Raw genomic sequence first — 26,164 nt, forward strand, 5'->3', positions numbered from 1 at the left:
GTATCAATTGTGGTAGTTTATGCACCCGACATGGATAGGCCTGAAGGAGTGTGAGAAATTCTATGAAAACTTACAAACTATATTGGAAGTTTTCATATATCCCTTAGGGGGACTTAAATGCAAAAGTAGGAAAGAGCATGAGAGTCAGGCCGGAGTGTGTCATGTTTGGTCTGGGTGAAGGTAACACCCTTGGTGAAAGACTGTTGGAATTTGCCCGTGCGAACAGATTAGTTATTACCAATAACTACTTCCAGAAACATCTACGACGCACCTATACTTGGACATCTAACATTGATAGGTCAAAGCACCAGATTGATTATATCCTGGCTCTCTAGCGGTGGAAGATAAGCATCTCTGATGTGCATACTTGTCCTTGAGCAGATTGTGGTACAGACATCAGCTAGTAAGAGCCAAAGTAAGATTAAGCCTCCGAAAACTTCCAAGTCAGGCACATCCCACAAGATTGGATGTTAGAGTAATTCCTAGTAGATTCACAGAAGTAACATCAACTCGGATGGATATATATTTTGGAGACGAATGAGGAGAACTCACCAGAAATGCTTTGGAAAGGATTCAAGGTGATAATACAGGATACAGCAAAGAAGTATCTCGGCCCAATAAAAAGACCAAAGGACCCTTTCAATCAGATTCAACATGGGAACTAATCAAAAGAAGGTGGTTGGAAAAACAAAAGACACGGGGACTTAAGAATACAAGATATTGTATAGAGAAGTCAGAAGAGCCATCAAGCAGGACAAGGAAAAGTTCTATACTAATAAATGTGAAGAAATAGAGTTCCAGATGAGGAGGCATACTTATAAAAGGATGTTATTTTTAGTTCGTGCCTTAAAGCAAAAGTATAAGCGTAAATTGAATATCATCAAAGACAGTAACATTACTAACAGTATAGTTGGAAATCAAACACAGATGAAAATAATACTGTGAGGAACTGTAGAGCAGAGTGATAAAGAAAATGTTAAGCCCTCTTATCAGGAAAAGTTTGATTAGGAACCTCCTTCACTTAGGCATGAAGTTGAAAGACCAGTTAAGAAGCTTAACAGCAATAAGGCGCCAGGTGCAGATGTAATCCCAGCAGGGTTAATTAAGGCCACAGGGCACGGAGGGATAAGAGTGTTTCATAGATTGATTACAAGGATATGGAAGACAGGATCATGGCCTAGAGACTGGAAGAAGTTGGATTTCATACGGGTACATAAGAAAGGTGATATGATGGCGTGCAAGAATTATAGAACTATCAGTTTAATACCTCATGCAAGCAGAATTTTATTGAAGATCATGCTGAATAGGATTGAGGACAGAGTTGAGGCAAAGATGCCAAAGGAACAAGCAGGTTTTAGGAAAGGGAAGGGCACCAGAGATCAGATTCTTTCCCTTAGACAGATTATAGAAAAATATAAAGAATTCAGACTCCCTCTGGTAATGCGTTTCTTAGACTAGTCTAAAGCTTTTGACTATGTTGAGCATGTGAAACGCTGGGGAGTAATGAAAAGAAATGGGGGTTTTTCTCAGCATACTATTGATGGAAGAAAGTTAAAATATTTGGGACACATAAAAAAGATAGAAGGGGGGACTTCTCAGAACAGTAATAGAAGGTAAAGTTCCTGGAAAAAGAAGAAGGGGTAGACTATCAGTGAGGCGGATGGATGGTGTTTGTGGAGTGGCTGATCTTCAGAGAGCGGAGGACGCCAGAAAAGCAAACAACAGGACTACAAGGAGAGGCCTGGTGTGGCACATCACCGAGCATCGGAGTGACCATACGGCATTTATAGATGCCCAGTGAACACAGCGATGCGAAGTTACTCAACCATTACCTTACCTTACCTTACTAAACCAGTGCTGTTCAATGCAAAGTATTGATTATCTGTCCACCCGTTTCTTTATGTGTGCTCTTACAGACGTTTCCAGAATCTTGACTACTACTTCATAAATAACTAAATCGATAGTTAGATACGAAGTCTTTGTAACAACCTTGTGCAATGGGAGTCACATTCTTGCCATTGCTATGAAATCTTCTCTGTACTGAGACTCAAATTACTGAGACTCAAATCAAGCCAAAGGCTCAGCTATTTCAGCTCTGCCTCTTTGAGATATTTCTTATTCTGTAATTGTCTATAGTTTGGAATATGGACATATATGGACAGATTAAACTAGACCGTTTTTTCTAATCAACTCTTTTTATTTCATAATATACATGTTTTCGTTTATGGGTAGTTCTGACCAAACCCGACGAGAAAGTCCCAGTCTGCGTGAAAAACTTCACTCCCCTACCCCCATAGCAAGGACGGATCTTCTAATTATGATACTTACTATGAAAGATGACAAGATGCAACACAGTCAGTTATTGGTGATTTGTACCGCTTCTAACAGCTCTTATCGGTTTCTGGCTGTGACTATGGGTGGCGTGTTGGTGTGATATGAAGTGAGTACCTTATTGTGCTTCTAATGTGGTTTATAATATAGAACATTTTGTTAATACCCATATTTAATTTTCATAATATAATCAGGTAATATCGTGAATTCTTCAAAATAATAAACAAGAGTTTCTATTAGCATAAACAGAGTTTTCTATCTTTATCAGTTTTAATTATCTTGTTCTACACAAATGTTCTTTACGAAAACTTGCGATTTCTAGATTAAATGAAAATATCAATATTCTATTCCACATTTTTGGTCTCCATCTAGCGGTAATTTGTTGTACAACCATCTGTCACATTGTCAGCTGCTCTGATATTATTGAAATAATACCAGTTTCCCGTTGAAAAGTATTGATTTATTGTTTACTTATAGTTTGATGTATGAAATGATAAACGTTATTTTCCTTTCATATATTTGTTTATCTTTTAATTCCGTTCATACATGTGTTATCAGTCACAGCACTTTATTAGGGAATATTCATATCACTTTATAGGCTTTTACAGTAATAGAAAATAAAAATCTAAATTTACACCTACTACATGTGTATTATAATGTTGATTGTTGCAAAATAAATAAGGTGAATAGAACTGTTTTTGGCCGAAACATGTATTTTCTTAGAACTCTCGGTTCCGACGGGAAAAAAGAGAACCACCGTGCGCATTCTTTTTACAGAGAAGGTCACTTTTCTAACCATGATGGATCCACACTTTTTTTTTTTCCCTTTTGTGATTGGTTTTTAATGAATGCAGAACTGTTAGCATTTTCTGCATTTGGTTTTATTATACTATTAAAATAAGTTGCTTATATTTCAGGTTGAAAAAGTAGCTTATAAGTTGGAGGGAAGAGCGGAATTATACAAAGTGACAAATTGCATTTGAATGGCTTTAGAGTGAGTGAACTGGAGAAACTGTTTCTAGATATAAGTGTAATATGTGATGCCAACAGGAGATCAGAAGTAAGAGCTGAAGTGAAAGATTAGGAGAGTGGAATGGAAGACATTGAAGTGCTTGGCAATGGAAATAGTAGTAGTAGTGTGAGAGATGAAGATGGAATGGAAAATGTAAGAGGAACAGGGAAACAGTGGAAGCCTGGGAGGACAGTGACACAGCATAGGGAGAGTGGATATTGGAAGTAGTAGTGAATGCATGTATTGAGGATGATCAGCATTGGAACGGAATGGAATGGATTAGAATATTAGCAGATGTGAATGCTAGGAGTATCAGAAATAAGGTAGATGAAATTGTTAAACTGATGAAGTTTATTCACCCAAAAATTCACCCATGGTTGAATGAAGATGATATCCTGACAGGAATAGAAATGGAAAGTATTTTTTGTGAGGATAGAAAGGACAAGAAGGGAGGGAGGAGTGCTGTGGATGATAGAAAAGGAGTTATATCCACATAAAGTAGACATGAAAGCGGGAAATAGTGGCAGTGGTTTTTGAGCCGGTGTGGTGTAAGGTCGAGGTTGATAGAAAGAGATATTTAAGTGGATGTTGCTATAGGCCAGGGAATATGGAGGGAGGTGATGAAGAAATGTATAAGCATCTTGGTTAGTGAACAATGGGAAGGTGATTCTTATGAGTGAATTTAATTATGACAGCAAAATTGGAATGAAGAGATAGCCTTTGAGAATAAGGAAAATGAATATGTAAAGGAGAGCACATGAGGATCGATAGTTTTAGATCTGATAATTTCATTGGGGGGATGTAATTTTGAGTGGGGTTTCGTACTTCCCTCCAGTGGGCGAGAGTGATTATGAAGTGATCATCTGGGTTATGGCCAACCATATGAAGATGTCTGTGAGGAAAGAATATAAGTAAGTACAAGGCTGGTGATTATGATAAGCTTAGGAGACAGCTTGTAGCTATAGTATGAAATGAAGAGATGAGTGGTGAGGAAATGAATGCTGCTTAAGAACTGACAAAAAAATACTTAACAGCATCAATGTATGAATGTTTTCTAAAGCTCAGAAGGCTGAATAAGATAGGTATCAAATGGATAAATGACAAGATTAAGCATGAAATCTGGAAGGAGACACTTTGCACAAAAAGTTTGAAGAGCAGGCAAGGAGAGAGTGACTCACTTGGTAAGGACAGCAAAACTACAGTATGAGTGGAAATTATCAAATCAGGCCAAGAAAAAAACCTTGGGAGTTTTTATTTATTTTTTTTGATATATATGTGGGAAGTAGAAGGAAAAATGATTTTGATAAGATGAATGATTATGGATGAAAGTGGGAGATATGCAACTGCATCAGAGGACATAGTCGAGGTATTCAGTGAGCATTTCATCAGGTGTTTCATCCTCAGTGTAAAATAAGATGCTCAAGTGAAAGGAATGCAATGAGAGAAAACTTAATGGTGAGCAAGCAAGAAGTATATGAGAAGTTAAATAGACTAGATGTCAATAAGGTAATAGGACTTGACATATCACCTTGTGTTTCAAGGAGTTAGCATCAGTTTTGGCCTACCTATTTAACATGAGTTTTGCAACAGGAGCTGAAGGAAAATAAAATTGCTTTACTTCACAAAGGTGGTGGTGGTGATAAGGCCAAGTACAGACCAGTCTGTATATCTGGATTTGTGGTTAAGATACTGGAGATGTTGGTGAGAGATAGTATACAAAAGTGAGTTGATAACAGTGGCATTCTTTGTGCTTGTTATCATGAGTGTGCTGAAGGAAGGTCATGTTTTATCAACTTGCTTATGAGTTGATAACAGTGGCATTCTTTGTGCTTGTTAGCATGGGTGTGTTGAAGGGAGGTCATGTTTTATCAACTTGCTTATGTACTATAACAAGGTAATGAATGTATTGGTATCCCTTAGTTATCCATGCTTGAATTTCAGAACATTCATTTTATCAAGCTTTTAAAAATATGTTACCTAACTTTCCTGAAGTGGTCAGATTAATATATACTTGCTTATGGCTTGTTTTTTCATCTAATTGTTGAATAGAAAGAGGTCAGAGAGGATGGGGCAGGACTATAATCCCTCCTCCTCAGAAAATATTATTATATGGAAGCAAACGCCTCCATAGCACAATTGGAAGAACGACAGTACATTGTGCCCTTCGATTAGAATAGGTCTAAGTTCGATTCTCGTCATGACGGGAGGAATCTTTATCTGGATGATTTCAATTGAAGGTGAGTTAGCCGATCTCATACAGAGGTAGCAGGGTTTTTCATCCCGCATACAGACAAATCGGCCCTTCAGAACACACGCAATTTACAGACAAAAAATACTAGTGGTGGTGGTGGTAGAGGTGGGCGGTAGATATCGTTGATGGAGATGATTCGTAGTAGAAGTTCGGTGTAGTGGTTGAGACAGCTGTAGGTGTCCTCCGGCGATGAGTCTTCGGACTCCTTGGAGGTGTCAGGAATAATAATATGTCACCTCCAAGGACTTATTGAGGAAGTGCATTCTACTCTACTACACTCAGCTCACCATCTTTACTATATAATCCACTCTTATCTACACACCATGCTATTTGCTGCTCACTGCCAATAGTATTACTGTGTCTTTAAATTTTATGCTTTTTCCTGGCCAGTTTGCCTGTATTCAGGAGGGGAAAGCAACATGCTACCTCCATATTTTTCTTGGAGATTTTTTTGGTACTATCTGCTGTCATTTTAACAGTTAGCATTATCAAACATAGCACTCTTCACCATTTTCATTGTAGTAGTTTGATTTTGTTTGATTGCTAGATTGTTGGACATTACAAAAGAGACAATACATCCTATTGGATATCCTCTAAAAGTGCTTCCCAAACTTCTGGATGTCAGGGCCCCCCTTTACAAAAATTAAAATATTTCACGGCCCCCCTCGAAAAAAATCGTAATAGAGAGATATATTATTATTATGATATTTATTGTATTTATATTCAATACAAAACATACACAGCGAATATTGCAAAAATCAAATGCATATATTACATTTTTTGCCTCTTACCGTTTGGTTCTGAAGATAATGCGGGCTGTTCTGGTAAAATATGAAATACTGTCATTTTTTTTGAGTCTGTTTCTGCTTCTTCTGATTGTTCGTGGGATTTTTTTTTTTTTTTTTTTTTTATCAGCCACTCATCCATCTCAGGTTCAATTTTTTAACGTAGAATAGATCAAATAATATCACCACTTACCGATACTGTTACACCACAGACTGATAACATGAAATTAGTGAATATTACCTGAATAAGGGAATCCCCGGACCAGGAACATTTTCTCTTTTGTGACTTTTCTCCCTTTATGGTAATTAAGCCTAACGCGAAACAGACAGCAAAGGCAGGTTATTAAAACGTGCATAAGATTGGTGCGGTATTAACAAAAGATCGCGCAACCGAAAGATAAAAGCATAGCTGACAATTGAGTTGAAATGCTAACTCTCTTCATCCGAATTCCATATGTGAAACTGCCATAACATTCATTATATATACATATATTACTTAGTTTTAACACTTTTACGAATTTTAACACATTCGATTGAATTTTATTGCTACCTTGGGAAATCAAACTCATACACATCTATTTAATAACAATAGTTTTTAGTTAGATACTGTGTTTGCCCATGCAACATATGGTTTTGTTTCAGTCTATACAGCATAGTTTCTGTATGAGGGGACATGTGATTCATTAATTGTGTTTTTATCCCAGTTGTCTCTAATTGCACTATTTGTTAAGAAATATATTACACAGATTCCTCATACCTTATTCACTGGCATAATAAAAGTACTTGTTTTTATTGCCTCTGCAGTATAGTGGCTGTTAGGGAGGGCATATTGTTTACTACTGCAAGGAGTTACTATCTCCCCACATGAACTTGTTTAAGCTTTTTTTCATGTGTGAAGTATATGCGAAACTTTTATTGGCAACAGAAAACTAGCTCGGATGACAGCGATAATATAAAACGAGTTTTGATACGTATATAAAGTCAATATCAACAGTCCCTGATTAAGAACGCCTGATGAAAGGGACAGGAAGATTTGGAGCTTCCCTGGAGAGCATTCGAAATAAATACAATTAACCACTGCTTTGAAATGAAACATATGAATAAGCAATATTTACTAATATTCATTAAGTGCCAAAATACACAGGAAAGTTTGTGAACCAACACCAATGTGTGAATTTTTCCATTAAAATATAAAAAATAACAAAAAAGAAATAATAAATAATAAAAGTTAAATACTTTTCTTTTAAAATAAAAAAATCTACTTAGTCTTAAAACATTTTAAATTTGTTTTCATTATTTCACGGCCCCCCTCAACAAAACCTACGGCCCCCAAGGGGGCCGTGGCCCACAGTTCAGGAAGCGCTGCTCTAAAATGTTTAAGCAAAATTGGCTGGAGAAGAAAAAGGAAAGTATTCTTATTGGGAGCTTTTAGTTTAGGAATATAGCGAATGCCATGTAGCATATAAAAAGAAAGAGTGAATTTCTTTTTCTTTGGTATAAGCTACCCTAGACAGCATGTAAAAGAAAATTTTTGGTTTGTATTTGATAATAATAATGTAATAATGAAATAATAATAATATAATAATAATAATAATAATAATGGTTAATGTGTAATTGTGAATAAGATAACAGTACTGGTTGTGATTACATCATGTTCTGTCTTGGGTAGGTAGCCAGAAAAGTGAGTGATTGTGGAGTGCTGTGCAGTCAGCTTCTATCAATCCTGATTATGATGAACAATTCAAAAAATGCAATTGGCAGAGCATGACATCTGAAAATAGTAAACTGCAGCTGTATAAAGATCAAATAAGGAGGGAAATGGATTAATCAAACTGACAAGAATGGGAAGGAAAAAGTGAAGTTTGAGAAGATATTTGCGAGTTAGTCCAAAGGAAATAAAATCCAAGGAAATGCAAACTCCATTGCTTTTATTATTATTATTATTTTATTTTATTATTTTGTTTTTAAACACTTTGTAAACCTAAATTTTTTTTTTATGTCTGTATAAATGTTTTGTCCATATATAATTTTATTATTATTATTTTTATCTGAATCCCATTCATGACATCAGTATTGGTACCCTTTTCTAATCCATGAGACTAATCTATTGGTTAATCTTGAAACCCTCTCTTGGAGAGAGAGAGAGGCATGCAACTTTTCTAAGCCACTTCTTTTATCCACTAAGCAGTGTAGTGATTTCACACCAGGTGATGAAATTTTCAGATTCTTGTTGAATGTGAATGTGCCGTTCATTTGGCACACTAGGATGCAACTTGAATGAATTTAATGAGTAAAGAATTTATGGAGACATACAAGCTACATGTTAGAAAAATTACATTACTTAACATTATTATTATTATTACGGGCAACTCCAAGGAGTTCTGAGACTCAAAGAGGGAGGCCCTAAACATCTGTCGAGAACTATTCAGCATTTGCACAGTATCAGTCATACTTTGCTTTGAACTCATTCACAGTCATGGCACCCACAACAGACTCTGACAGCTTATTCCACTCATTCACCACCCTCCAAATAAAAAAAAAAGTAACACTCAACGTTTCAACCTCTGTATTGAGGTCATCATCAGGAAAACATACATCTGTACAGGATACACGCTACATGACAATAAGACATATTGTCATGTAGCTTGTATCACAAAAAACATATGTAGTCTAAAGAGATATTCTAGGGAGAATAGTAAAATTTATTGACGTATACTCATTTCAATACATGGACTTATTTCTCTCTTTTGAACAAACACATTGCAGATGTTGATTATGTGGTTACCAAATGGCAACTTCTCCCATTTTGGTATTGTATACTTTTTTTTTTTAATGTGATTCAGTGAGAGGTTGAAAGCCTATCATACATCAGTACTGTGATTTTGATAAAATATATTTTATATAATAATTGATTTTCACATATTTTGGAAACCCTACTCTAGAGACCAAACATGGAACTTTTTTCAAGTGCCACTTCAAGCCTCAGTTAAGTGAGAAAGTGATCCCATGCTGGACACTGAAATTCATCTGCAGCCTAAAACCAGTCACAAACATCAGTGTCCATGATTGGACTCACAACCTGTTTGTTGGAAAGCAGATATTACCCCACTCAGTCAAACAGGTGAGGCATTTATTAATTAAATCAATCAAGTTGGATTATTTAATTATACATTAAAAAGATTTGTTGTTTTAATGGAGAAACACTTGATTAAGGAGAATAAATTAAAAAATTATAGCCCTATGTAACTTTAGGAGCCTGAGGGGGCAGTCAGCTCTACTGTTCACCAATCAGAGATGACTAGTCCAAGACTATCACTAATAAATGGCTTCTGGTGAAAAGAGGTGGACAAGTGCCACCATCTTGTGGTCCCTAATGTAGTATACTATTGTCTGAAATAGTGTGGGTTCTGTTGTCAATTTTCTTGAGTTGAGATGAAAAACTGAGTTTACAGGATAAAAACCTGCTTATCCCTGCCAGCAGTTGATTAACTCGGGAACCATTCAAAGAAGGGATTAGAAAACAGATAAAAGTATCATTTCCACAGGGCTACACAGGCCTAAAAAAAATAAAATTATTTTAATTAAATGGAGATCTCTCATTCTTCAGTCTCTTTGCACACTTATTCTTAAATTATATTATTTTTCTATCAGACATTTTTATGTTGTTGGCCAAAAGAAATTTCATAAAAGTGGCATTATTGCTTTTGAGTCAGTTTAAAACAAAAATTTATTCTCCTTTCATGATAAAATCATTCTCAGTGATTTTATAGCTTATTGCTGATACTGGCATCATTACTAGCAAGTAATGATGACTACCAGTGGTAGTCATCATTACTTGCGAACTGATCTATAACTAAACATTGTCCTCCGCCCCTCTTATTGGTCTAAAATGACTTGGAAAAAAGTTTCATGTTCGGTTTCTAGAGCAGGTTGAACCCATGAATGCAGCTGAAGGTTCCATTTTGTTGCTCTCCATAGCAATGCCATGAGGAAAAAAAAAAAAATCTCATAACAGGATCTATGAAAATTCATTCAAGAGCTTGGGGATTATCAGTTGAAATATCAACTGAGAATCTTACAAACAGCCACTTAAAATGCCAGTCCTTGAGTTTTTATGTATGATGTTATTTCTTAAGCAGGTGTTGGCTTGCTTCTCCACTAAACCAACAATATAGATTTGGTTAGTGTATCAGGATCCAGATTGTTGACTGAGATTTAACTTTATGCTAATTTTTATGCATTTATGAAATTTCATTTTGGCATAGCAAGTGCTGGTACTCTTGTATGGAGTGATTTTAGCACTTCCTTACTGTATGCTGCTTGTATTTTAGTTGATATTCTTCAAGCTCTTAGGTAAATTTCACAGATCCCTTTGTGAGTAAGTTTGTTTATTTATATCATTGTGGGAACAGCATAGTGGAACTTTGCTGGAAATCAGCCATTCCATATTCTTCATTTGTATGGGTGATCTTATAAATTAGTCTAAGATTTTGTGAGATTTGTAAAAGCTACTATAAATATAATTAACATATTATTTAAGTTATATGAATATGTAAACATTAAAAAGTAAATATACTGAATACAAAAATTAACTCAAAATTTTTTATAGAATTTGCTCGCAAGAGGGCTTTCCTCAACATGGGTAACCAGCTGGCTGGTATTGCTCCATCTCAGATCTTTCCTGTAGAGTACTACTTAACTGATTTACCAGATTTTCAGTATGACATGAGGTGAGAATCATATCTTTTACAGCTTCCAATTTGAATTTCAGAAAATAATTTACATTTAGTTGAACAGAAAAATGCAGTTAAATCATTAATTTACTTTTTCCCTGCTAATTGTAATTAATTTGCTGTAATGTAAATTAATTCAATTTCTGATAATTATATTTAATTAATATTAAATTAATTATATTAGGCAAGAAATTCATGTTTCTATTCCTTATCCAAGCATAAGAAAGCAAAAAATTTGCATCTGAAATAAATACCTTCATAACTAGACTATTTATATATAGAGGCTATTAACTTCACATCATATTATCTTGGTTTCATAATTGCACATCTGAAAGAAGGTGTGATTGTGCATTATGAAATAATGAGGTAATTTAATGTGAAATCAACAGAAGGTTGTTTGAAAATTTTGGTGAAAAAATAAGTTAAACACATTTTTTTGGAAATAATCACCTTTATTTCTCAACAAAGTTTCCATCGAGGTCTACACATTCAGTCCAGCGAGTTTCCAATTTTTTCATCACATCTAAAAGTAAGATTTGCCAAATTGTGCAAAATTGTCAGTGACAGCTTTGATGACATCTTTGTTTGAAGAAAATGTTTAAGTTTGGGAACTAGAAGAAGTCACATGGGGCCAAGTCCATAGAATACGGTGGATGTGGAACCAATTCGAACCTCAATTCAAGCAATTTTGGCATTATGAAGCCGATGTGTGGGGCAGTGCATTGTCTATGAAAAAGCACTTTTTTGTGCACCAGTCTTTGCCTGTTTTTTTCTTCAGTTCTTCTTTTAAATGGTCCAACAATGATGCATAATAGACTCCCGTTATTGTCTTACCTTTTTCAAATAGTCTATCATGATAATTCCTTGGGAATCCCAAAAAACAGTGGCCATCACCTTCCCAGCTGACAAAATGGTCTTCACTTTTTTTGGTGCTCCTGCACTAGGCATTGTCCACTCTTTTGACTGCTACTTGGACTCAGATGTATAGTGGTGGATCCAAGTTTTGTCTATAGTCACAAATTGATTCAAAAAATCCTGCAGATTGTGATTAAACATCGCCAAATACTGCATTGAAATGTGTTTTCACATGTGTTTTTGATCAACGGTCAACAATCGTGGCACCCATTGCACACACACACACACATAGCTTTTTCATGTGCAATTCTTTGTGTAGGATGTTATACATCCATTCAGTTGAGATGCCTACAGTCTCAGCAATCTCACTCACTTTCACTTGGTGGTCTTCCATAACAATAGCATGGATTTTGTCAATCATTTCCTTCGTATCTTGATGGACTTACGACCACATTTAAATTCATTTATCCAAAAATAAATAGTCTTTAATGCTGGTGCAGAGTCCCCATGAACTGCATCTAACTCAGCTTTGATCTGCACAGCTGTCCACTTCTTCAAATAAAAGTGTTTTATCACTGCACAAAACTCGTTTTCTCCATTTTTATCAAAAATGCAAACACGGTCATTTTAAATGTTTGCCAATCGAGAACTACGTGTTTCAGGTGGTTACAATTTTGCCAGGGGTCATGAAAAAGATGATACATGCCGAAACCGGTGTGAATGAATAAATTCTGTCACTGTCTATTGGGACTTTACCAAACTTTTCAAGTAACCCTCGTATATATATATATATATATACATATACAAAAAGTTTAGTTATGTTTTCTAGACTATTTGTTTAGTACAAGAGTAGGGAATGGTCACTACCTGGACTGTTTTTGAACTTTACTAAGTTCTCATCAGTAGGATCTAGCTAATTTCTTGTTGGATATAATTTACTCTCTGACCCAGCAAAAAAAAAATTGCTACAGCTTTTGCTCATCCATAGTAATAATATAGTGGTATACCATTGTGCTACTTGTATTTGAAAAATATATCTTCATTGATTTGGCTCAGAATCTCTGCCTTCCACTGTTCAGATAATTACGAAATAGTTGTAGCATATTTTGTTTTGTTTTTGCTTAGTCAGCAAGTGAATTATACCTGACAAGAAATTACCATATTTTTTGGTCGATAAGATGCACCCCAAATTTATGAGATGATTTTTAGAAAAAAATATTTTATTATATAAAGATATTTACCAATTCTGACTTAATTTTTATTTATTGTTACAATCAACATTCAGTTCATCTTCATTCTCGGCACTATCACTGGTCACTGTTCGTATTACTTTCATCTGAACTATTGTTGTCACTCCCTTCAAAAACTGCGTCATCTTCAGTACCATCCATCGCATTACTTATCCCGCATTTCTTAAATGACTTTATAATCGTCTCTTCTTTCACAGCTTCCCATGAATTTTTCACCCAGGTACATACTTCTGAAATTATTGGCTGTTTCATGAATCCTGTTGCTGTAACATCGTGATTTGGCTTTGCCATCCATTTGTTCCATTCTTCCCGCATAAATTTATATGGTTTATTAATAGATCCAAGGGTTGTAATTGACTTGTAAGGTCTCCAGGAATGACAGCTAATTCTGTATTCATTTTGTTTATAGAATTACATGGTGATCAACATTCATATTTATAAATTTAGGGACACAAAAACACACGTGTTGAAAAGATTATTTTATTAATTACTAATAAAATGTTGAGATTGTTAAGATTTTATTAGTAATTAATAAAATAATCTTTTCAACACGTGTGTTTTTGTGTCCCTAAATTTATAAATATGAATTTCTTTTAGAAGCTTCTTGGTTGTTTTATGCGCTCTGAATTGATCCCACATTAACATCGCAGGCTTTTTAAACAATGCACCTGGACGTTTAGCCCATATCTTTTGTATCCATAATTTTATTCCTGTTTCGTCCATGCAGCCTTTATCTTGAACGTGGATAATAATGCCATGAGGAATTTCATCTCTCGTTAACGTTTTTCTCTTGAAGATTAACATGGAGTAGTTTTGTTCCGTCTGCGCAACAAGCTGAAACTACAGTGTAGTGAGTTTTTTTATGACCTGTTTTGATCACTATTGATTTGGTGCCTTTTGATTCTACTGTCCGATTTGAAGGAACATCAAAAGTTAGAGGCACTTCATCCATGTTCGCAATTTGATTAAGTTCAAAGTTAAATTTCCTTCTCGCTGATATGACAAATCTATGGAATTCTATAATTTTAGCTTAATAGTCAGCCGGCATTTTTTGAGCTAGAGTGGTTTTTGTACGCATGCATAACCAGTGTCTTTTCATAATCTAAAGCACCAAGATGGTGATCCAGTAAAATCTAAAATCCCATTAGCAGTTGCCCATCATTTCGTTTCAAAAATTATCATTTTTGTAGAAACAGATATTCCCATGTTTCGATGATTTGTTACCCAATTTTTCATTTGTACTTCTAATTCTGGCCATTTTTCTAGGTGCGAACAGAATGATGTTTTCTTGTGTTTTACATAGCAGTTTTAATTGTTCCTCTTGTTTTCTTCACTTGTGAACCATTTTTTCTGTTGGTGGTGGTGGACCAAAATGTCTTACTGCTGCTCTCTTTCCATATTGTTTTGCATAATTTATCACATTTAATTTATAACTCATGTTATATGAAAGTCTTTTTTGTTTTACACTCATTTTTTCTAATTTTAAGATAAAAATTTTAACGACTTATAAAAAATAATTCAAATGAACCATACAAAAAGCACATATGTTTACACACTAATGACTATTGACACTCTAATTGTTCCTCTTGTTTTCTTCACTTGTGAACCATTTTTTCTGTTGGTGGTGGTGGACCAAAATGTCTTACTGCTGCTCTCTTTCCATATTGTTTTGCATAATTTATCACATTTAATTTATAACTCATGTTATATGAAAGTCTTTTTTGTTTTACACTCATTTTTTCTAATTTTAAGATAAAAATTTTAACGACTTATAAAAAATAATTCAAATGAACCATACAAAAAGCACATATGTTTACACACTAATGACTATTGACACTCTAATTGTTCCTCTTGTTTTCTTCACTTGTGAACCATTTTTTCTGTTGGTGGTGGTGGACCAAAATGTCTTACTGCTGCTCTCTTTCCATATTGTTTTGCATAATTTATCACATTTAATTTATAACTCATGTTATATGAAAGTCTTTTTTGTTTTACACTCATTTTTTCTAATTTTAAGATAAAAATTTTAACGACTTATAAAAAATAATTCAAATGAACCATACAAAAAGCACATATTTACACACTAATGACTATTGACACTCTAAATTGGTGATTCACCCACATGCAGCTAGATAACTTAGGTACCTACCTTCAGTGGCGTACTTACTAATTTTATTAACATATTGCGCCAGTAATTGAACTTCACTAACAGCTTCGGTAATGTTACCTTCGGACCATAAGACGCACCCCAATTTTAAGTTGATTTTTCTATGTAAAAAGGTGCGTCTTATGGTCCGAAAAATACGGTATATTGTTGCTTTCATCCTTTACACACACACATGAACAAACAAAAGTTTGCACATGTATCTTCCCACCTAGGCTCTTTGTATATAGAGGTTTTTGACTTTACTTTAAAATACTTCAATAGCCATAGTAATAATATAGTGGTATAACCATTATGCTACTTGTATTTGGAAAATATGAATTCTTCATTGATTTGAATGCTGAATCGTCACCAAGTGATCAAAAATTAAAAGAACACTCCAAAAATCAATGTCTGGTTAGGAGCACAAAAATTGTGTCATCAGTCCAATTTTTTCATAGAGCCCAAGGTGGTGGTGTTGAATTTTGAATGAATAAAATTCATTAGGAATTTATTCAATCATAATCTAACAAGTTAAACCTTGAAAAGATATATATATTATATATATCTGGACAAATATAGGATACAGTGATTAAGAAGAAGAAAAATTGTGAATATTTCAGTGTAAAAAAAATTTCTACTAGATTGTATATTTGATAGTGAAGTTTGGTAAATTTTATATTACTTGTTAAGATTGATACACAATGAATTGCTGTATAAATTGCATGTAACAAAGTGACAACACAAGGTCATAGTACAAGGGCAAACCATCGGATTAAGAAGTTGCCCCAAGTGGTCTCGTGTGCATAAAGCACGTGGAGACCTAAGCTGTTCAGAGAAGACGCTACGGAAACGAGACCCACGTGTACAAATAAAAACATGATGGGTGTACAAATAAAAACATGTCCTGTTCTTGTGACCTGACTTACTATGGACGAACAGGAAAAACTGTTGTCATCTGCCTTGGTGAACATTAAAAAATACATCTGGTACTATCATTTCAGTTTAGCAGACCATGCCTTGATTACCCCTTCACACAGGATCAAATGGAAGAAAACAAAAGGGCTACACAGAAGTCATAAGTCAGAGAGATTTTTTTTTTTTTTTTTGGAATCAACAGCAGCTTTAAAATATATTCCAAACCTCAGCAAATATGGCTGTATAAATTTACCAAAAATCTGGGAGACGACAGTTATTTTAAGATCTAATTAATACTTGTTTTTTGTTTTCCAACATAGATGATACTTAATTAGGACTTTAGTTCTTTGTGTTGTCCATTACAATTTTTTAAACTAGTCTCACTGTTGCATCAAATTGTTGTTGTTTCGTGTACTGTACACAAAACTGTACTGGCAAAATATCAATTAATAAGTTAATAAATATTAATTATTTTCTTATCATTCTGTGTTGCAATGAATACCATGAAAATAAATTAATATTGTGTGAAGATATCACTTCTTACTGTCTGCAATAACATATGAGATGAGATTTAATAATATCAATGAGATTTTTTTTATTTTTTGGGTTCTCTTTATGTGAATTTATAGATATTTTTTCTGTTTCACCAGAGTGTTAGTAATGACTAGTCCATTTCCCCAGAGATATATTCAGCAGGTGATGACCATTATTTTTAGTTCTACTCTGTTGACCAAATTTTCCCAAAATATTCTTGTATTTGTTTGATATTTGGTATTTATTTGATACTTAGCTTTTTAGATCACAATCAAGAATCTGCTTTTCCTCTATCTTAACTACCTTCTCTAATTACTCAAAAACTCTCACTACTTCTTCCTTCTCTGGGAGTATAAGCACACTTAAGTTTCATGTTAATTCCCGATGAAATTTGCCACACATCACTCTACTTCGGCCGATGTGGATGAAATACTAAGACCACCTTAGGATTTTTCGTGGATCAAAATATCATTGGCATTCTGCCTTTTATCATGTAATTACCCTCCTCCATCACTTAATGGTAGAGTCATTATTGATTAACTGTCATGGATAGCATCTAACTACACAAGAAGGTATTCAGAAATTAATATTAGAAGGGGAATTTGATGGAAAAAGAGGGAGAGTGTGGAGAATGTGGTTTGAAGACATTAAGGACTGGACTGGTTTGAATTACCATAAATGTTCCAGAGCAGCGAAAAAAGAAAAAGGTTCCATGACATAGTTGCCAACCTCCTCCTACGGATGTTGAAAGTTTATTTTTCACTTGGTCAGACTATATAATAAATTTAGTTTAATCCTTTATCCAAGTTGTGCAAACAAAGTTTGCGCCTGAAAGTATCTTCAGGACTGGGGTAAAGTTGTACAACACCGGGCAACTCCTTGCAAAGGTGGAGCAAGCTACCAACACTCCTATCTCAGTATCTCCCATAATGCAAAACACATCTCCTTGCAGATATGTATAATGTTATACATTAAGGGAAGGGCCATTACCCAGACTAGTTTCGCCCTTTATTGAGGTCTCTTCAGTGGGAGCCAGGCCCAAGTGGAGATACCAGGCAGAAGCATTAGCAAGCGAGTTCAAGGCAAGGTATGATAGATACTGTGAGAATGTCGTATAGTTGTGTGGACATGATGTTTAGGGCCTACCTCGATGAGTCTAAGGACTCCCTGGAGTCGACTGAAATAATAATAATAATAATAATATCTTACCAGAAACACTCAGCAATGAAATGCCGCTGTAATTCTCACATTCAGTTTTATTTTCCTTTTTATATGAGTACTATGAGAGCTCTGCTCCAATCATCTGGAATTCATCCCTCTGTCCAGACTTTCTGAACTGTGCGGTGCAGCCACTGTATGACTTTTATACCTCCATACTTGAGCATTTCTGGTCGAATATCATCTACTCCTGCTACCTTTCCACATTTCAGGCTTTTGATGGCTTTTTCTACTTCAAGTATGGATATGTATTCCTGACTGCATGCCTGGTCAGTGTTTTTTACCACTGTGCTGTCATCACTGCTTGTTTCATTTAGCAGTTTTTCAAAGTAATTACTCCATACTTTAAGGATATCTTTTTCTCCTGTTTTCATGTCACCTTTATCATCTCTAACTCCTTTTACAGCACTCTTTACCTCCATTTCTAAGCTTCTTCAGTAACCTCCAGAATATCTTACCACTTCTTGATATTTATTTTCTATGTTCTTGCCAAAGTCCTCCCATGACTTTTGTTTAGCTAGTTTTACACAGTGTTTTGCTTTCTTACATTTGGCTCTGTATTCTCTAAGAGCACAAGCTGACTTATTTGCCAGGAACTTTTGATATGCTTTCTTCTTTTCCTTCACTGCCTCTTTAACTTCTTGTGTCCACCATGCAGTTCTGATTTTTCTATCCTTGCTCACACAACCTCACCACATGCCTCTCTGACTGAATCAATCAGGGTTTTCTTCAAGGCTTGCCACTGAATCTTCATAGTTTGGTTCTTGTTCTCAAACTCTTTCATTTTTTCTTGAATAATATTTGTGTATTTTAGTCTACAGTCTGAGAGCTAATCAACTTTTATTCTCTTTAAAACTTTCTTACATGTAATTCTTTTCAATATGAAATTCAGTTTTATCGTGCTCAAGACTAAATGGTGATCACTTTCAATTTCAAATCCTCTGTACACTCTGGTGTCCTGCACCAGTGGAAAAACATCATTATCAACAATAACAGTAAATGAGACTTTTCTTATTCATTGCCTCTTCTCTCCAACTGAATTGGTGCACATTTTTATGTTGGAACATTGTGTTAGTAATAGTCCATGACCTGTTCAGAAGCCCACATCAGTTCTCCACATTCCTTTGAAGGCTATGTGGAGGTCTCCTCTTAGTTATATAGCTTTGACCCTTAAGCACCCCATTTCAGATAATTTATTTTCAAAACTGTTCACATGACAGTTGTTACAAACAAAAAATACTTGGGCAGAATGTTCGTACATTTTAGTGTAAACTAGTAGTAAAAGTATTGCTAGTTCAGAAATACCATGTATCTAAACTAGCAGTAAATGTATTTTTAAAATGTTCACTTATTTCTTCTCTTTACTATAAGAATATACCCGATAATAATGATAAGAAAAATATGTAGTATTTTCTTTTTACTGAATGATTGTGTCAGAATGAAATGTTATTTACAATATTCTTTCTTCTTTGTTTCAAAAGAAAGCGTACATGATTATTTTCTTGCTATTTTTGCCAACTGACATCAGAAATAATTCTAAGAATGACATAAACTGTTGCAGAGTTGCAATCTTTAGGATGTATTGATTTAGAAGAGTGAACTGTGTTAAACATTTTGGTTGTTTCCAAGATGGAAACAACCAAAACTGGATGATGATAAGAGAATAACTTATCATCATCCAGATAAGTTATTGAAAATATTGTAGAAATTATTTTCTTGCTAATTTCCAAAGCTCATGTTAAACAGTTATTTTAAAATATTCTGGAGAAAAAAAAAATGCTGTCAAGAAACATTTACTGAGATAAATATGGTTAGAACGGTACTTTTTTTTTTCTTGCACACACTCCTGATATATGGAAATAGGCATGTCACATTGTTATGCTTACATATTAAAATACTCTGTTGTTGTGAACAACTCTTTCTAATTTTAAGAACAAGCAATTATGTTAAATTGCATTACATTCTTATTTTAAAACTAATTTTAAAATATCACACTTATATTCAGTGGTATTTCAAATGAACTCACAGTTGAAAATGAATTAGATTATTATTGTTGTTGTTGTGCTCATTAAAGTGCTCATTTCAGTAATAAGAATTCTGTTTCCTAACCGTTGTAAAATATATGATGAAATTATTTGTCAATGGACAGATAACATATCCTCTACGAAATTGATTTCAATTTTGTTAGTTTTGAAGTGTTCCAATCCCCCACCCACACACATGCATACAACTCGCCATGAGTGTGAAAATTATGAAATACGAAATGATAACTGTCTACCTTTTTTTTTTTTTATTTTAGTGTGTATTTCACATTTCATTATCCGAAATCTGTAACCTCATTTTACCCATCAAGAATGAAATGAAAGAGTTATTCTCTTATCTGTATCCATACTATTTCTTTGCATTTCAATTATTCCAACTACTACTACCTTCTTTTCTTTCTGGGTTCCAGTACGCAGTTGTTTAGGGAATACTGATCAGCTAAAAGTATTGTAATTTTTACAAATAGATTACCTGTTATTGTCGGTACTTAAAAAAGTCCTATCTTTATGTCATGAAAGATGTGAAGGTTAATTCAGGTGGAGGGGTTAGCATTAAAGGCAGAATACAATTTTAATTTTATTGTCAAAATTTGGAAATGAAATTTCACTTTTGACACATGCACCTATACATATTTTGAATGATAAATTATAGCGAAAGTATTTTTACTTCAGAATTGTTTCATTATATATATATATATCTATATATACATATATTGGGTGCTTAAGGGTCAAAGCTGTATAACTGAGAGGAGACCTCCTCATAGCCTTTAATGGAATTCGGAGAACCGACCAGGCCTTCTGACCTAATGTCCAATCCTCACCCTCTCGTGGTGCACCCTGTTGGGTATCTACTTGGATACTGAACAAACGAGGATGGGCTGGCAATTTGGGATTTAGCCGACCAAATTGTATTCTTATTGGTTAAACTAAAATAAAAAATGATGGTACAACATCACATAATTTCATGCCGGCTGGGACGTCGTCCGGTTAAATAAGCCCCCGTTGTTTTTGCCAGGGAAACAGGGCGAACAGCGAAAAGTCAGCTACTGGAACAAATGGAGCTAGCTGAGGAATTAGATAAGTACCAGATCGACATAATAGTGGTGACTGAAACAAAAAAGACCAAAACTGGTGAGATCTTTCTGAGCAATAAATACAAAATGTTATATTCAGGCAATGACAATAAAGGAAAAGGAGGAGTAGCCATAGTATTCAACACAAAATACAAGGCTAATCTTCTTGAATGGCAGTCAGTCTCAAGTAGAGTAATGTGGGCAAATATGAGAATGGGGAACTTGACAATGAGACTTATTTGTGCCTATGGTCACACAGAAGGTTCTACTAAGGTAGAAGCGGAAGAATTTTTTGATGCTTTAGAAAAAACAACTGACACAATGAAAACGGAAAAGTTGGTCCTTGTTGGGGGATCTAAATAGCAGAGTAGGAAATGATTGTGACATATACAAAAATATTTTGGGAAAATTTGGAGAAAAGAGCAAAGCTAATAATAATTGCAAATATCTGTTGGATTTCTGCTCAGGACATGGACTGGTTATTACTAACACCATGTTCCAACATAAAAATGTGCACAAATTCACATGGAGAGAAGAGGCAAGGAATAAGAAAAGTCTCATTGACTATGTTATTGTTGATAGTGATGTTTTCTCCCTGGTGCAGGACACCAGAATGTACAGAGGATTTGAAATTGGAAGTGATCACTGTTTAGTCTTGAGCAGGATAAAATTGAATTTCATATTGAAAAGAATAACATGTAAGAAAGTTTTAAAGCGAATAAAAGTTGAGCAGCTCTCAGATGTGAACTGTAGACTAAAATACACAAAGATTATTGAATAAAAAATAATAGAGTTTGAGAACAAGAACCAAACCTTGGAGATTCGGTGGCAGACCTTGAAGAAAACCTTGATTGATTTAGCCAGAGCTGCATGTGGTGAGGTTGTCATGCAAGGATAAAAAAATCAGAACTCCCCGGTGGACACAGAAGTTAAAGAGGCAGTGAAGTAAAAGAAGAAAGCATATCAAACGTTCCTGGCAATTCAGTCAGCTTGTGCTCTTAGAGAATACAGAGACAAATGTAAGAAAGCTAAACACTGTGTAAAACTAGGTAAACAAAAGTTATGGGAGGATTTTGGCAAGAACATAGAAAATAAATATCAAAAGGTTTGAAAATATTCTGGAAGTTGTTGAAGAAGCTAAGAAATGGAGGAAAGAGTGCTGTAAAAGGAGTTAGAGATGATAAAGGTGACATGAAAACGGGAGAAAAAGATATCCTTGAAGTATGGAGTAATTACTTTGAAAAACTGCTAAATGAAACAAGCAGTGATGACAGCACAGTGATAAAAAAACACTGACCAGGCATGCAGTCAGGAATACATATCCATACTTGAAGTAGAAAAAGCAATCAAAGGCTTAAAATGCTGAAAGGCAACAGGAGTAGATGATATTCAACCAGAAATGCTGACGTATGGTGGTATAAAGGTCTTACAGAGGCTGTACTGCATAGTTCAGAAAGCCTGAACAGAGGGACAAATTCCCGATGATTGGGACAGAGCTGTCATAGTGCCCATATATAAAAAGGGAAATAAAACTGAATTGAGAATTACAGAGGTATTTCCCTACTAAGTGTTCCTGGCAAAATCTATGCAAGTATACTTGAGAAACAATTGAAAAGAATTGTGGAAGAAAAGCTGGATTCAGTCAAAATAGAGGCTGTCAGGATCAGATTTTCACTTTACGACAAATAGTCGAAAAGCATGGGAATATAACAAAGATCTGTATTTAAGTTTTGTAGATTTGGAAAAGGCTGACAAGGTGCCAAGAGAGAAGCTATTCAATACGCTACAGTTATATGGTGTCAATGGGGCATTATATCAAGCAATACTTAGTGTTTATTTGAGTTGTAAGTCAGCAGTTAGAATTGAAGGAAGTACAGGAAGATGGTTTAATATTAAATCTGGTGTGAGACAAGGATGTACATTATCCCCTCTGTTATTCATTATCTATATGGATCACATTATGAAGGAAAGTGGTATTAAGCATGATATCAAAATTGGAGATGTTAATGTCAGCTCTTTGCTTTATGCAGACGATGCCATACTTCTATATAAATCCACTACAAGTCTGCAAGATTCTTTGACTAAATTGAATAACTGTTGTAATAGATATGGTATGAAGGTCAGCAATATAAAGACAATGAAAATAGTCAGAATCATTGAAAATGTCAGCTGTGTTGTGAATGGAGAACCTGTGGAACAGGTAAAACATTTCAACAACTTAGGCACGATTTTTAGTGAAGATGGTAAATTCAATATAGAAACAGACAGCAAAATCAGCAAAGCTGTTATGGTGGGAAGTCAATTGAATAAATTCATATGGAATAAGAGAGAAATTAGTCGGAACACTAAATTAGCTGTATACAAGACAGTGTTCAAACCAGTTTTAACTTATGGATCTGAGAGCTGGGTCAGAAGTAAAACACTTGACCAAAGACTAGAGACTGCAGATATGAGAGTCCTGAGAAAGATTAGAGGCGTGAACAGATGGCATCAATGGCAATATCATATTAAAAATAAGAATATTAGGAAAGAACTTGACATTGTCAGCATCCAGGAATGTGTTTAATAAATTTAGTTTAATCCTTTATCCAAGTGTGAGCAAACAAAGTTTGCGCCTGAAAGTATCTTCAGGACTGGGGTTAGGTGGTACAACACCAGGGCACGCCTTGCAAAGGTGGAGCAAGCTACTAACTCTCCTCTCTCAGTATCTCCCATAATGCAAAACACATCTCCTTGCGGATATGTCTATTGTTATGTATTAAGGGATATCAATAATGCATAACAATAGACATATCCGCAAGGAGATGTGTTTTGCATTATGGGAGATACTGAGATAGGAGTGTTAGTAGCTTGCTCCACCTTTGCAAGGAGTGCTCTGGTGTTGTACCACACCTTACCCCAGTCCTGAAGATACTTTCAGGTGCAAACTTTGTTTGCTCACACTTGGATAAAGGATTAAACTAAATTTATTATACTCTATCCAAGTGAAAAATAATCTTTCAACAGGAATGTGTTAGCAGAGCTGGTCTTAGGTGGTATGGTCACTTAAATAGAATGGGAGAGGAAAGATTAGCAAAACAAGTGTTCTCTGCCAGGTTGTCAGGTAAACTACCCAGAGGAAGACCAAGATATAGGTGGATTGATACGGTACAAAGTGCCTTAGACGATAGAAACATAAGATCTGATAATGTTGGAGTCTTGACAAGTAACAGACTGATTTGGAGGAAAATTGTAGATAGGAAGTTAGTAATGATATAATTTTTTCATGTATTACTATCATATCCTGTACACCCCTTGAGGGTACATGGTAGGAATTTGATGATGACGATATACATAAATATATATACACACACACATATATATGTATATATATATATTCATTTTTAATATAAACTGACTAAAAACCCGAGAATTATAGCAAATTGAAATTTATTTGAAAAGGCGACATGTTTCTTCAAGATTGACTCCATCAGACGTTAAGAATATAGAAAGATATTAAAAGACACTGAAATAAACATTGAGACACTCTAAAGCTATACAATTATAAAGTTATGATATTCGACTGTAAATTACAGTTGTTATGAACTTGTGCTATAGTCTGTGTTAAAGTTCTATTGTTGTACACTTGTGCGTGTGTGGAACCACGCGATCTCCAGTATCTGATAGTAGAGCTGAAAGAGTCAGGCAAATTATTGCTGAGATTATTGTTCATATGAAGAGGGTCCAAGGTGATTTCTTTTGACTCTACAATGTGGCGTTCTACCTCATCATGGCAGATGTGTAGGTTTGAAGTTCTTGTCCAATTTACTTCATGTTGGCGGCTTTCATTGTTCATGTTTATTGAAAACAGGACATGGCCTGACAGGGCAGTTGTTCTGGTTCTCTTATAAGCAATGTCTCTCTGGTGCTCCTTGAGATGGAAATAGATTTCTCCATTTGGCCATAGTAAGGTTTTCCGCACTCACATGTGACTTTGTATACACCTGGAAATTGTAGAAGTTTGTGAGATTGTTTATAGTTGCTGAAACTTGATCTTATTTTTGGAAGAGTCGAGAAGCACGTTTGTATGTTGAATTTCTTTAAGATTCTACTCAGTTTTTTGAATAGTGTGCTGATATATGCCAAGGAGATATAACCTTTGGAGTCGTTCTGTGTCTCTACATTGATCGTGGGATAATTGTTTGTTGATACTTTTTAAAGAGTAGCCATTGCTTTTAAAGGTCCATTTAAGATGTTGTAGTCTTTTTTTAGTTCTTCTTCATCTGACAGCACAGATCTTGCACGATTCGCAAGAGTTGATATAATACCCAACTTTTGCGCTGGATGATGTGAGGACGCATGCAAATATCTGTCCGTGTGTATTGGCTTTCTAAATATAGAGACTTTTATTGATTCAGGCGTCTTGGTGAGTTTAATATCAAGGAAACAGAGGGAACTATTTTCTTCAATCTCTACGGTCAATTTGATATCCTGATGGAGGTTGTTTAAATGGTTGAGAAACCTGTGAAGATTCTCAATACCATGATCCCATATGAGGAATATATCGTCCACATATCTAAACCAAATTAGATTGCGTTTTGTTCAAAATCCTCGAAAAAAATGTTGGCTAATGTAGGAGAGAGGGGGCTTCCCATTGACCTGTTTATAAAGTTTATCTTCGAATTCAAAATAGCCAGAGTTTACACAGTGAGATAGCAGAGAGAACATTTTATTTGAAATCTTGTTCTTTAAAATATGGAGAACTTCTTGTGTCGGAATGTTGGTAATGAGCGCTACCACGTTGTTAAACTGTGAATGAAATTGTTTTGTATATTTTTTTTTTTTTTTTTTCCATTCACATTTAACATAATATACCATATACCAAGCAAGACTTGTGTAAATATTATTTAATGTAAACAACTTATTTTAAAATTTAATATTCATATAACTACCTTAGTTTTGTCTAATATTTAATTATTTAATCAAAGATATATGTATTAATAATGAAAAGACTGTATTAAATATTATTAAGCTATTTTA

At 34.7% G+C, this 26,164-nt stretch overlaps 1 protein-coding gene across 1 annotated transcript in view; it reads left to right on the forward strand.

Moving 5' to 3' along the window:
• Window positions 1–2,718: 2,718 nt before the first annotated feature.
• Window positions 2,719–26,164, forward strand: part of Vps15 (vacuolar protein sorting 15) — a 529,585-nt gene continuing 506,139 nt past the window's right edge. Inside the window, exons 1-2 of the mRNA XM_090391958.1 lie at window positions 2,719–2,783; window positions 10,989–11,109. Of these exons, the coding sequence (XP_090248084.1) occupies window positions 11,018–11,109 (92 nt within the window). The 5' untranslated portion in view covers window positions 2,719–2,783; window positions 10,989–11,017. The remainder of the gene's footprint in view (window positions 2,784–10,988; window positions 11,110–26,164) is intronic.

This window comes from Typopeltis vanoorti, chromosome 4 (assembly GCF_054136105.1).
Source record: "Typopeltis vanoorti isolate ZY-2024b chromosome 4, IOZ_Tvanoo_1.0, whole genome shotgun sequence".
Classification (NCBI taxonomy): Eukaryota; Metazoa; Arthropoda; class Arachnida; order Uropygi; family Thelyphonidae; genus Typopeltis; species Typopeltis vanoorti.